The following is a 14,212-nucleotide window of genomic DNA, read 5'->3' as shown; positions in this document are numbered from 1 at the left end:
AGTGTCTGGTAACCTACTTTGGGGCCTGGGCAGGGCCACACGTCTCACACGGGAAAGGAAGTCCGCGGAGACCCACCCCTGACGTGGCTACGGCGGGCGCCCCCATTTCTGCCCGCGAAGAACGTGTCCCCTACATCCCTTTGTCTACGCTAAGCTAGGTCAGTTTATGAATGAAGAGTAGCACAAATCAGACGCACTGATCCTTAAAAAAAAAAAAAAAAAAAAAAAAAAAAAAAAAAAAAAAAAAAAAGTCTTGCCTACACCATTCTCATTTACAAATGAGAAAACTCGAGGGAAAAGGGCTATGTGACTCCATCCGGGTTTGCCACAGAACATTTGTGGCGGAGCCCGATTTAGCCGCCCTTGAATTTCCATTCTGTTGCCTGGCAACCAGTTCAGACCAGCTCAGCGCCCAACCCCGGCCCCTAACCCGCACCCTTTCTCTGCCCGTGCAGCTCGGGCAGCAGTGATCGGGAGTTCAGCCTTTGGGGGCACCCGCCAAAGGCATGTGAACTAAGATCCTGGATGGGATACCCCTACTGTGCTGGGGATCTGGTCCCAAACCCACGCGAACCCCGTCTGGCATGCCTTCCAAGGTTCTTTTGGCACCGTCCTCTGCAACCCTCCTCCCCCGATTCCATGGATACCACTTAACACAATCGCGTCAAGTTTCCAAAGTTCTCAGTTGCTATCAGATTCCCTAAAAATCCCGGTGGAGGAACTGGCACTCAGAGCTTTAAGGGTGCAAAAGAAATCAGGAGGGGAAAGAGTGCTGAAGACTTCTCCTTCCCAGATGGCTACACTTGGGCGGGACTTTTCTGCTCAAACCGAGTTAACCTGGCCCCCGCATTACTGGAAAAAGCGCGGAGTACGCCCGGACGCCACAGTCCGAGAGCCCCACGGCCCGGCGCGCCCCATCCCGCCCGCGGCGTCCGGCGGGAGGCGCGGGGAAGCGCACGTGCAGCCCACCCCGCCGCAGGTGGCGGGAGCGCAGCCTGCCTGCCCTGGTGTCTCCGCCGCGTCTGCCGCGCCCCGCGTGCCAGGGTCTCCTCCACCCTCTCGCCTCCCTCCCCGGGCCCGAGAGACCGTTATGGGGAGAGTGTTTTCGCCACTACGCTACCCCAGATCCTTACCCAGGTTCACAAAGCTCATGACCATGTCCGCGTCGTTGAGGAAGGCGCTGTCCTGCGCGCTAGTCAGTGGGGACGCGCCGCCGCCCGGTCCCGCGGCCAGGAGGCTCTTGCCGTTGACCCGGGGCGGCGCGCCTGGGGGCGGCTGCCGTTGCTGGGACAAGCCTACCCCTCCGTGGGGCCCATGCTGCCGCCTCTCCTCCCCCGACGCCCAGTCTTCATCGTCGTCCGCGGCCAGGGCGTTGTACAGATCCAGCATGAAGAGGGGCGCAGACTTTAGCCGTCCGGGAGGGGGGTCCCCGCGAGGCTGCTGCTGAGGGAGCGCAGCGGGCTGCGGCTGCTGGAGGCCGTGCAGGGGTCGGGGCCGGTGGGGGAGCCCCAGCACCGAGAGGATCTCCTTCTGCATCTCGCGCTTCTCGTGCGTCTTGAGCCGCCGTAGAGAGGAAGCCGGAGGAGGAGGACTGTGGCGGCGGCGGCGGCTGCTGCTCCGCGTGGCTCGGGCTCCCGCCGTCCCCCAGCAGCGCCCCCCCGCCGGCGGCGGCGGCGGCGGCGGGCAGGGGCGGCCGAAGCGGCGGGGGCCCGCAGCAACTGCACAGCAGCCCCCACCACCAGCACAGCCACTGCGCCCTCCGCCCCAGCATCCCCGCCCGGCCGGACTGGCCCCGCGGGCCCCGCGAGGCGTGGAGCGGCGGAGCGAGGCCGGAGCGCGGCCGCTGTGGCCCTTGGTGTGAGCAGCCCCCGCCACCTCTCGGCGGGCTCGCTTCCCCTTCCTGGCCCTCAGTCCTTATCTCTCATCGTCCTCTGGGGCGCCCCCAGTTGCCCAGGCTGGAGGAGAGGAGAGATGGGAGATCACACGGAGAACCACTCGGAGAGGAGCCCCACACTCCGGCGCAGGTCTCGAGAGGCGCAAGGTCCAGGCCAGGTGCGTCCGAGTCCCGGCTGCGCTGCAGCCCGCGCCCTCGCCCCTGGGCGGGTCACGGCGCGGTCACTCCCGGGCCTCGCTGCCCGCGCACGTGCGTTGTCCCGCTCCCTCCCGGACGGCTGAGTGGGAGCCGGGGCGGCGGGGCGGCGGGGCGGCTCACCAGCTGGGGGAGATGCCCGGCATCATCCCCGCGCACGCCTCTCCTTGGCTCGCACAGCCGCCGAGAAGTTTACTCCGCCGTGGGGCCCAGGCTGAGGCGACAAGGCGTCCCGAGATGCCAGTCTTCTCCGCGAGGCTTAACTTCCTTTCCGCTCACAAACTCCGCGCCTCTCCGCCCTCGGGCACTGTCGCTGCCCCCCAGAATCTCCGCGCGCTGCTAGAACCCCCAAGGGGAGGCGGCAAGGATCTTGCTTTCCGTTTAGAGCTCTCCCGGCTGCCCCGCAAACACCGCTCGCAGACAGGACCGGAGGGAACAGGACCCGCGCGCGGAGCAGTGACCGCGGCAACCGCGCGGGAATTCGGAGTCTCCCGCCTCTCGGCGCTGCGCTCCCCGCAGCGGCCAACGTGGGCTTTCTGGTGCGCGTCTCGCTCAGGTACCGCACTCCAGCCCCCGAGAGTCCCTGCCCTCTTGGGTAACAGACAGCTTGGCAGCCAATGAAGAGGCAGCCCTCGCCTGCATTTAAATAGGCCCGCCCCCTTCTTTCACCCTCCCTCTCCAGGGAGGCGTGCCTCGGCCGCGCGTAGGTTTCAAGCACAGAGAATTCTTGGAGGCACCAAAAGTAGGCGCGAAGCGGGCGTTGGTGGTATAGTGGTGAGCATAGCTGCCTTCCAAAAGTAGGCGCGAGGTAGCAAAGGCGAGGAGGTCATCGCTAGTAAGGACGATCTAATCAACACCCCGATGTAAGCCTGTCTCTTTTACAATCACGTAAAAGGCCCGAATTGATGATTTAACTAAATAAAAGCAAACTCAGGGCCACCTGTATTCACAGAGGAACAGCAGGAGTAGTTTCTAGTTCTTGGTGTCTCTTGACAGTTGTAATAGAGGCGGACTCGTGACTCTCAAAGGCAGCTGCGCGAAGCTGGGACACACCCTCCGAGAAGCTGCTCACAAACAGGCCACAAAGAGGGCCCAATGTAAACCCAAGCCAGCGTCCTGGGGATTTGGGGCCAAACACGTTGATTTATCTCTTCAGATCAGCTTTGGCTTGCCTTCTTAATCTAGCACCTTAAAGAAAAGGGGTAATTAGGTAATATAGTAGCCACCTGCTACTTACTTTTCTTGGAAATATTTCAGTGCATCTCCAGGTTTTCTGTTAACTTTTCATTTTAATGTGTTGAAATACAATAGAGCTTTCATGATGCTAGATAGATAAATTTTGGGGAGAGGTGGTATAGAAAATTCCTACTCAGGTAGCGGCTTGGCATGTTCCCATGTTCCACTAGGGGTGCCAAAAAGTTGCCGGCAGCATTAGACAAGATCAAGCATAGAAGACACAGTTTACCTGACAGGCACACTTCTCAGTCACAGAGAGGGACACCTCTACCCAGACACCACCACCATAAGCCATTCAGGATGCAAAGCCACCTGCTCTCATATTATCCAAGAATGCCCAGGAATCTACAGGGCCTACACACAAATTCACTTAAAATACTAGGATCTTTTACTTGGTGAAAAATGTGCGGGTTTGAAAATAAAACCTGCACTGACCTTCTTAGTTCATAGTCCAAGGCATTTCTGAGCCAGTCTGGAAAGATATAAACTGTGGGATTCATGGACTTATGAGATCATGGGGTTTCTGCTGATCAAAATCTGATAAGCATTTCTGTCTTATTTCAAAGGATCTATTTTTCACTGGGAAGGGTCTTCACCTCCCCGCCCCTTACCCACCCATTGGACTACTCTTTCTGGCTCTCTCTCAGCTCAAACACAGTGATCCTTTAGTCTTTAATTCTACAGATTTAATTTCTTAACTCAGATTTACTTCTACGAGTGAAGTCTTTAGTCCTACAAAGGTCTGAAGCCATGAACCTCGGGTAACATAGCTTCAGCAACACGGAAGATGGGTCTTGAGCAGGGATTCTTTCCTTGTGAAAAGAAAATATATCACTCTTGGTCTGGCATGCCAGGATCCTTAGAATTCAAAAGCCTCTATCACTTCTTTCTTCTCTATGGGACTTGTTTGGGCATAAAAAATCACTGCAGTACATAAAATCACAGCAGCCAAGAGTCTTGATCAAAAGACCTGAAATCTTTGCAAGTAAGTATATGTAGGCTTCCTACCAAGATCCTTCTCCCTTCGCAAACGCAGTCACACCTCCATCTTAAGACCTCTAGTGATATGATACAGACGCAGAGTAAAAGCATCTCCAACCTTTTAGGGCAGGGGAAAGCTCTGAAAAATGGTAAAACCCTGAGTGTAGACAAAGGCACCTGGGTAGGACTGTGCTGTTGAAAACACAAAAATAAATTGTGGCCCATCTATTAGATGTGCACGTATTGTCTGTGCACATAGGAGCAAGTGGAGAACACACAGGCGTACACACATACTATCTTCCCCTTTTCTTAAATACTTGTTTAGAAGTAGATGGACCTTATGACATGGGTCAAAAATGGCACTTAATGATTCAAGCATTTGAGCAATAGCCCTGATACAGGTCGACCATGAGCCTCCCATCCCCATCAAGAGGCCTCTCAGTTCCTGGGGAGGAATAGTGCTAGATAAAGGTGTTGAGGGTGCGCCGAAAAGACGAACACAATAGCACCCAAGTCTCGTAAGAGCCAGAGGGAAAATATGTGAAATGCAACATGACAGTGCTCATAAGGGACATTCAACTGAGGGCCACAAAAGAGGGTATGCTCTCCTCGTGTCCCTACCACTCCCAACAGGGGCACATGTTGGCTGGAAAACATTGGGAGACCCTCTTGGCCTGGATACTGGGGCAAAGGGGGATAAAGAGATGCAGTTGTCAAGTTTTTCTAACCTCATAATTGGGACCTCTGCTTTTCCAAGACAGCTGGAATCCTGGGTGGCTAAGAACCTCTAACCCAGCACCTCCCCCACTCCCCGCTTCTCTGACCCCTCCCCAGCAGCCCCTGAGAAGTCTCGGAGAGCTAGACAAAGTCCAGATGTAATTCAGGAGGGATGGGGTGAAGGGAGAGAAGCAGGTTTGGCTTTGGAGTCTGCTGGAAATGCGTGACCAGACTGGAGAAAAATCAGAGGTAACTTCGCCCCCTGCAGGATGCGAAAATATTACCACCCCTTCCTCCGCGCCCGGAACAAGCTTCATTAAGTTCCCTGTATGTGTCTCCAAAGCATCTGGGTGGAAAGAGGAGGAATTCGGTCAAGAAGCCGGATGTGGGAGCCAATCCACATCAAACATCTGGTTGCTTGGCTGACATCTCATGCAGATGGCCTTCAGTTTTCTGGAAATGGGTTGCCTGTCCCACTCCCGCCCATTTAATGAAGGAATGAGGAACCCCTCACCATAAAGCACATAAAGTTTATCCCCTGACTTCAGTGACACTGAGGCGAGAGTAAGAAGCCCGTCCCTAGGTGTTATTAATGCACAGGGTAATTCACAAAACAAATTCTTTAAAACAGCAGTTCTTCTTGTTTCTTTTACGAGGAGCTCTGTTATACATTTAAAATACACATGGTCAAATGATTTCTATTTTTAAAAGATGCTGTTTATTAATTTAAATATCCTATACTCCACGCTTCCTTTGGAATTATATTGTTACCAATAAACTGCAATTACCGCCTTTGGTTTTGTCCTAAATCACACATTGTCCCCCATCAACGGTCTTGCAGATGCAAGCAGGCTGCTTTTAGAATGAATGTAAGTGTCACAGCCCACGTTGTTCTTGTGTCAAAAAAGCCTGAGGTCCAATCACCTTGAATCCTTGGAAAACTCCACTTCAAATACTACATTATAATCTCTAATATTTGTGTGAGGATTTGATTATTTCTTAATATTAATTTCGAAATAGAATAATAGGCTCTGATTTCAAAAATACCGATTTGGAGTTGAATGAAAAGGGAATACGGTGAGTAAATGTTTGCAGAGTGCGAGAGATGAAAATTTGAGTTAAATATTGCTTCTGAAAGCTACACCTATAGGGCAGCCTTCAAAACACGTGTCTCATCCAAAAGTCTGTGCTAGCAGTTACATTCACTCACACTTTCCTTTCTCTGTCAACTATTCAAAAATGCTGGGCATTCCCACTTCAAAATATCATTCGAGCCATCATATTTTCCTACTCGTGAAGGACATCTGGTGGCAAAGTGAAAAACTAATACATAAATCTGTTTCCAGAGATTTTTTTTCCACACTGTAACCCAAATGGCAAATCTGTTACTTGTGTGTGCTTTCCAATTTTTGGCCAAGCTCAGATCTTTATCGTCCTAGAATTTAGCCTGTCTACATAATATTAAGCAACAGAGTCTTCAGAAACATCTGAATGATTAAATGGTTTTTAAATGTTTCATTGGATAAAGGACATGTACAGACTTAGTCTTAATTTTTTTTTAACTGAGCAAAACAATGCTTAAGACATTTCCATGACTAGTTCGACTGTCCCTGAAGAGTTCTGTTCCAAGAAATCATTGGACACTTGGCTCTGCTGGGGAGGGCCTGAGGCTCCACAGCCCGTGCTGGCCTCAGAGTTTCACTCCATTCTGTGGTTCTCTTTGTAACTCATGTCCTGCATGTGTCTCCTGTGGCAACTGGGAGGCTCCATGAAAATATGACATTATCGTGCTGCCCTGTAAGCAATGGTGTTGGGGACCGGGGAAAACCACATTGCCTGGGTAAAATCAGATTGAAGCAAAAGCCAAGACCATCTCTAAAAGAAGAAGAGAGAGTCTAAGAAGATGCGCACCAATGGTTAATAACCAGAAGGCAGATGTTGACATTAATCACCCAGACTTCATTCATTCTTTCTTTCAACAAATATTTGCATGCCTAGTATGTGTCAGACAGTCCAAAATCCCTGCCCTCATAGATTCTAGAAGAGGGGAGATGAACAATCAGTGAGACAACTAAGAAAATATACTATGGTAGGCAGGATGTTGTCTCCATGATTCTTACCTGTAGGGTTATACCTGCAAGTATATGACCTTATGTGGCAGGTGGGATTAAGATTGCAAAACAGGTGGTGATAAATTGGGAAGATTATCCTGGATTATCCAAGTGGGCCTAATGTAATCACTAGGATCCTTAAAAGCAGAAAAGTAAGGCAGAAGAGATGTAGCAGCCTGAGAGGGACTCAATCTGTCTTTCCTGACTTTGACGGTGCAAGGGCACAAGCCCAGGAATGCAGGTGGCCTCTAGAATCTGAGTGAGAACCTTAGCCAACAGCTGGCTAGAAGAGTGACCTCGGTCTTGACTCTGAATTCTGGCTAAAATGTGAACAAGCCTGGAAGTGGATTCTCATCCGGAGATTCCCAAACAAGAGCCCCTAGGCAGTTGACAGCTTGATTTTGGCGGTGGGACCAAGGGCAGAGAAAGTAGCCAAGCCTAATGGACTTTCAACCTACGCAACTATGGGATAAGTTTGATTGTTTTAAACCACTACGTTTGTGGTATTTTGTTTCCCAACAATGGAAACTAATATGTATATAGTATGTTGGTAAGTGCTATGGAAAAAAAAAATCAGACCAAGAAGAGGGGTAGAAAGTATGTGGGTGGTCACCTGACAAGTCTTCACTGAGAAGGTAGCACTTGCATAAAGGCATGTCACAATAAAGAGAGCCAGTCATGATGATACCTAGAGAAAGAGCTTCCCCAGCAGCAAAAACAGTAAGTGCAAAGGCGCTGAGGTAGGGACACATATGGTAAATATGAGGAAGAAAAAGGAGCCAGCAAGGCTAGGGCAGAGGAAATGAGAGGAGATACTAATAGGAACTTATGACAGAATGTGAAGAAGGGTGGGAATTAGAGGCCAAGGTGGCATAGGGCCCTGGGCATCCTTGTCAAGTATTCAGATTTCAAAAAAACAGAAGATAGACAAATCTCACAAAGCTGAGAGGACTGCAGATGCAAAAGAATACATACTGTAATTCTACTTATGTGAAATTCAGAAATAGACTATACTGACTAAACTAATCTAGATGACAAGTTAGTGGTTACCTTTGGGGAGAAGAGTAGGAATAACTTTTGAATGAAATCAAAGAGGGGTTCCCAAGAGTTGGCTTATTTCTTTCCTTGGATGGTGGTTACCCAGGAGTGGTCAATTATGACAATTCATTGAGTGGCAAACATATAATTCGTATACTTTTCTGTATATATTTTGTTATACTACAATAAAAGGTTTGACTAAAGAACAATCAAAAGCCACTACCACCAATAACAATGACATCAACAAGGACAAGCACAAGAAGGAAGGTCATTGGATGGTTTGGAGCAGAGTGACATGAACCTCCTAAGCCATTGTGTTGAGAATGTACTACAGAGTGGCCAGGCCAGAATCAGAAGGACTAGGAAAGAATTTTTCATTAATGGTCAGGCAGGAGATAATGGTGGCTCAAAGGGGAGCTCAGATGGAAACAATGGAGAGAGAAAAGTGGTTGGATTCCGGACATATTTTGGAGGTAGACCCCCAATGCCTCTTGCATGGAGAAACAAGTCATGCCAACACTTTCTTCCCATGTATGGCGCCAGCAAAGCATGGCTTCCCCTATTGCACAAGGCCTGGGGCAGCAGTGGGAATTGTTGTGGATGGAGGGGAAGAGCATTCATGTCCTGGTGACTGTGGGTTAATACACTGAGTGGTAAGGAGTGGCCTGAGGGATCTTAAATAACCCATCTCCATCAGCATCCATGTTACAAAAGACGATCAGAATGAACAGTATGTTCCCAAGAATAGTTTCAAGACAAGTCCCCTAACAGGCTTGCAGCAAGATTCTCTATTTAGTAATAGAACAGCTCCACCTCTGAGGATAAAAATCTCTTCTAAGCTGAGAAGTCTGGCCACTGACACTGATATTATAAGGACTCCTATAAATGCTGTTACCTGGGTGGAATATGGGAGCACACACACATGAAAAGGATACTAAGTAAAAGCTAATGGAATCTGAATAAAATATGGAGTTTAGTGAATAGTAATAGATCAACATTTGTTTTTCAGTTGGGACAAATACACCATGATGATGTAAGATGTTAATAACCAGATGCACTGGGTGTGGGACTTATAGAAACTCCCTGTACTAACTCGGCAACTTTTCTGTACATTTTAAATCATACTAAAAGAGTTTATTTTAAAATTATTCCTATAGCTTTAATCTTAGGATGAAAGAATTAAGGCTCGGCCATGTCCTTTGCTGTAGAAAGTAAAGTGTGTCTTTATTCTAATCCAGTGAGCATTTTACATCTGTAAGTGCATTCCTTCAGTTCTAACACTTCTCTTCAGTTTTTTTTAATAACTTCTGTTTCTTTGCTGAGACTTTCTGCTCTTTCATTTGTTTTCAGAGAACTTGTAATTGATTATTAAAGTTGGGTTTTTTTGTTTGGTTGGTTGGGTTTTTTTTGTTTTGTTTTGTTTTGCTTTTTACAACAGCTGCTTTTAAATCCTTGATGATTTGGATAAGGATAATCCAACAATGGATTGATCTCGATGTTGGGATCAGCTCATTGTCCTTTGTCATGTAAGTCATGATTTTCTTCCTTCTTCATGTGATGCGTGATTTAAAAAAAAAAAAAAACTGAATGGGAAGTCATCGAAGAGGGAGAAGAACCATGAGACACTCATAAGTATAGGAACCAAACTGAGGGTTGCTGGAGGGGAGGTGGGTGTGGGGACAGAGTAATTGGGTGATGGACATTAAAGATGGCACGTGATGGAATGAGTACTGGGTATTACATGCAACTGATGCATCACTCATCTCTACCTCTAAAACTAATGATGTACTCTGTGTTGGCCAATTGAATTTAAATTTTAAAAAAATTTTAAAATTGTATCCTGGACATTTGTTCTGTTACATTAGGAATCTCTGGGTCCCATTTAAATCTTTTATTTTATTTGCCCTGTTTGGGTTCAGCACGAAGGTCCTAGTGTACTTTTGTAGCCATGGTTCCAATGACAATTTTATTGTCAGATTGGTGGTGTTATTTTTATCTGCATAGTTTATCTGGTGCTGCTGGGGTTTCCATTGGTCCTGCTGGTACTGCCCGAAGGGACGGGTGAGCTTTCCCCAGTCCAGGCTATCAGGCGTCTCTCAGTGGGGAAGGGAGGCTCAAGATGAGGAGGCTATCTTGGAGCCAACCTCTAAACACCCACATATTGGTTACCGACCATAAAATGCTGGTTCCTGGATTTCTTCCTCCAATGACGACTTAATAAGTATGTTCACTCCTTCTCCCTGTGGATGAGTACACGTTCATTTGCCCTTTTTCTGAATAAGCCAAATCTCCTCCAGTATGGATCGTGTGGTATATTCCAGAAATAAGTAGAAACTGCTGCTTGGGGGAAGCCTGGGTGGCTCAGTCGGTTAAGAGTCTGCCTTCAGCTCAGGTCATGATCCCAGGGTCCTGGGATCAAGTCCCACATCGGGCTCTCTGCTCAGCATCATCTGCTTCTCCCTCTCCCTCTGTCTCTTCTCCAGCTTCTGCACTCGCTTTCTCACTTTCTCTCTCTCAAATAAATAAATAAGATCCTTTAAAAAGAGAGAGGGAAATCTAGACTATAAGCTCTGTTGTATCTCAGCACTTAGCACAGTGCCTGGAACATAGTAATTCGAATGAGTTTAATGACAGAATTTTATTGGTTAGGGCCTTGGCTGGGGGAAGAGAACACATAGACTGACTACTGACTACTCCTAACTACTCTCTCTACCGTGAGAAGACCCCATAGCACAGAAAAGTGTGTGCATTTATAATAGTTAAACTAACTTGTAGCCAATGATAATATGTGTTAAAATATTCACTAAATATAACTAAAATGTAAGAGCTTTAAAACTATGTATATCATTCTCTTCCTACACAGACATTAACCTGGGATAACAGAAACTAATTTTAGCAGTCACCTCTACTCCTTTAATCACACCCATAAAAGTGAGACTTTCATACAGAAATAAAACTAAAATTTGCCAATACACCTCAGAGTAAAATGTTATTTAAGGATTAGTAAAACATTTATTTTCCTAGCATGTGAATAGGACACTTGTTCTCATAATTTTCCTTCACGTCTCTCACCAGAACTGAATCTTCTGGCATCTGGAATAGATTCTTTCAGATGCATACGTCCACCTGTTTCAAATTCGGACTCCCCAGGATCGGTACGAGGAAGCTCTTCCAGATGACATCAGTAGGATGGGGCTCCGGTCAGCTCAGCACTTTGCAAGGAAAGAACAGGCTCTGTCCCTGTCATTGGAAATGAGCTGAAGGGAAATAGAAGTGCTACTTATAAACTAAGAAAATGGTATTATTATCACGTCCCAAGTTTACAGAGGTGTGTGTGCCGTCTAAAGCATTTTATCATAACAGCTTTGGCTCCATGTCATTTCTCTAGCTTTTTAGCAGAGCAAGTCACACATTTTCTCTAAGACTATTGTGTTCTAGTTATGCAAGATGAGTGAGTTCTGGAGATGCGCTGTACAATATCGTGTCCATGGTTAAACATACTCTGCTGAGCACTTTAAAATTTGCTGAGGGTCGATCTTCTGTTAAATGTGACTCCATGGCCTGGGAAAGTTGTTAAGAACATAATTTTTCAGTTGAGACTAGAGCACAACAAGGAGATTGTTCATTTGTGGACATTTACTAAGTACTTCCAAAGTGCTTGGTGTTGGATAGACCAGTGTGAACAAAGCAGACATGGGCTTTGTCCATATGGGGCTTACAGCTTGACAAAATAGGCAATCAATAATCTGTAATTACTACTTTTGACAAATGCACGAGCCCACTGGGAGGGAGCGGGGAGAAAGTGAAGGAAGGCATGACAGGCTGAAGGAACAGTCTGTGCAAAGACCTGGAAACAGAGAACTCAGTGTGCTTAAGAAATTATGAGGGCCAAAGCCACTGGCAAAGAGTACATGCAGGGTGAATGCAATGATCTGAGGTTGAAAAGATAAGCAAAAGACATACCATAAAATTTTTTGAGAAATTTAGATGTTACAAAAGATAAGGGAGCAGCACCAAAGGATTTTACCCAAGAGAAACACAGCCTGAGACAGTATTTCTAAATGATTTTATCTGTTCCTTTGCAAGGCAGGAAGCCCAGTGGGGGACAGAAGGAGTCAACCAGGTGACAAGATGGCGGCTTAGGTTAGGGTAGAGACAGTGGAGAAGAAAGAGTTGGAGTAGTCCTATATTGGAAAGCAGACAAGTAGTGGACTTGGTGATAGACTGGAACGGCAGATGGAAGAAGAAGAGGAATCAAGGATTTATACTCGAGCAAACAGAGGGTCTGGTGGCTCCATTTCCTGAGGTGGGGAATTCAGGAGAGAAATAGGGAGACAGAAGTTGGAAAACAGAAGATCTGTTATAGACATTACATTTGAGGTCCCCTTGAGATTTCTAAGTGGAATTACCAAGTAAACAGTTAGAGAAACCTTTCCAAAGTTCAGAGGGAACATTGGCTGAACAAATTCATTTCAGGTTCATCTACATATCAATAATATTTAAAACCCCAGGAGTGGGTGAGGTCACTTATAGAGAGAGGGAGAGAAGGAACACACAGAACTGAGCCCTGGGAAACACCACCAGTTAGGGTGCAGATCCAAGAGAAACCAACAAAAGAGATGGAAAAGGAGTGACCAGAATGATTAGAAAAAAATACATCATGATGAAAATGTAGTGTTGTGGAAATCCAGGAAGGGGAGTAGGAATGGTTAGATGCCCTGTTGGATACAGTGGCACCTTGGTGACTAAGTTGGTTAAGCATCTGCCTTTGATTCAGATCATTATCTCAGGGTCCTGGGATCAAGCAGGGAGCCTGCTTCTCCTTCTGCCTCTGCCTGACTCACTCTCTGTCAAACGAATAAATAAAATCTTTTTTAAAAAATTATTAAAAATTAGAAAAACACATGTTGAATGCAATCAAAAATAGGGGAGTGCTTCTTGGACGTAGCAATATGGAATTCAGGGGTGACTGTGATGAAAATAATTTCAGTGAAGTGATGGGACAGAAGCATGGTGGATTAGGGCCAAGGAGTGAATGGGAATTGAGGTGTAGAGGGACCATGCAAAGGCAACGTATTCAAAAAGTTTTTTGTAAATGGAAGTAGAGCAGTAAGATGATGGCTTGAGGAGGACAAGGAGCCCAGGGACATTTGTATGTATGTGTGTGTGTGAGACAAGGGAGGCAGGAGGAAGGACATTTTGTCAGTGATAACAAGAGGAAAGATGGGGGAAATAGCTAAAAATGAAGAAGGTGTGAGATTTGGTTGCAAGAAGATAAAAAATGACTTCTTATCTATTTTCTTAAAGAACAGGAGGCCAGGTTGTCAGGTAAGAGTGGGAGTTCTCAAAGGCAGACAGTAGAGATATCTCGTGGTGTGAGGAGAAATTGGTAGGAAGCCACTAAGATGGCCCCCAATAAGTCTCACTTCCTGCTTTTTATGAATTTGTGTAATCTCTTCCCTTTGAGTGTGATCTGGACTTACTAAACTTTAATGAATACAAAATGGCAGTGATGGGATGGGAAGTATTGGAATGTTCCTTCCGAGATTAGGTTATGACAAGAATGTGGTTTCTTCTTGGACACTCTATCTCACTCACTCGTTCTGAAGGAAGTCAACTGCCATGTTGTGAACTGCCCTATGGGGAGGCCCACCTGCCAAGCAACAGCCAACATGGAACTGTGGCTGTCAGTCCAATGGCCTATGAGGATCTGAATCCTGCCAAAAACTACACGAGTGAGCTTGCAAGGGCTCCTCCTTCACTCTATCCTTCAGATGAGACTGAAGCCCAGGCTGGCAGTTGGCCTGCAAACGCATGAGAGACCCTAGAGTCTGAGACTCCCAGCTAAGCTGCACCCAAATTCCTAACCTACAGAAACTGTGAGACAATAGATGTTTCAAGGTGCTAGATTTTGGGGTGATTTGTTACATAGCAATAAAAAACTAATACAGAGAAGAAAATAAGGAACAGAAATCTTGAACAATGAGAAATTCAGTTAACAAGAGAATTATGCTTAGGATTGAAAGCATTAAATAACCCA

At 46.9% G+C, this 14,212-nt stretch overlaps 1 protein-coding gene across 1 annotated transcript in view; it reads right to left on the bottom strand.

Annotated features, from left to right (window-relative positions):
• BMP6 (bone morphogenetic protein 6) overlaps positions 1–2,681 on the bottom strand; it is a 148,377-nt gene extending 145,696 nt beyond the window's left edge. The window contains 2 exon segments of the mRNA XM_004753751.3: positions 1,134–1,569; positions 1,571–2,681. Coding sequence (XP_004753808.3) covers positions 1,134–1,569; positions 1,571–1,771 — 637 coding nt within the window. The 5' untranslated portion in view covers positions 1,772–2,681.
• Positions 2,682–14,212: the final 11,531 nt, after the last annotated feature.

The sequence above is a fragment of the Mustela putorius genome, unplaced genomic scaffold (genome assembly GCF_011764305.1).
Source record: "Mustela putorius furo isolate JIRA1106 unplaced genomic scaffold, ASM1176430v1.1 tig00003870_pilon_pilon_pilon, whole genome shotgun sequence".
NCBI lineage: Eukaryota > Metazoa > Chordata > Mammalia > Carnivora > Mustelidae > Mustela > Mustela putorius.
Note: the sequence above shows the minus strand (reverse complement) of the source record. Positions and strands in the feature narration are given on the sequence as shown.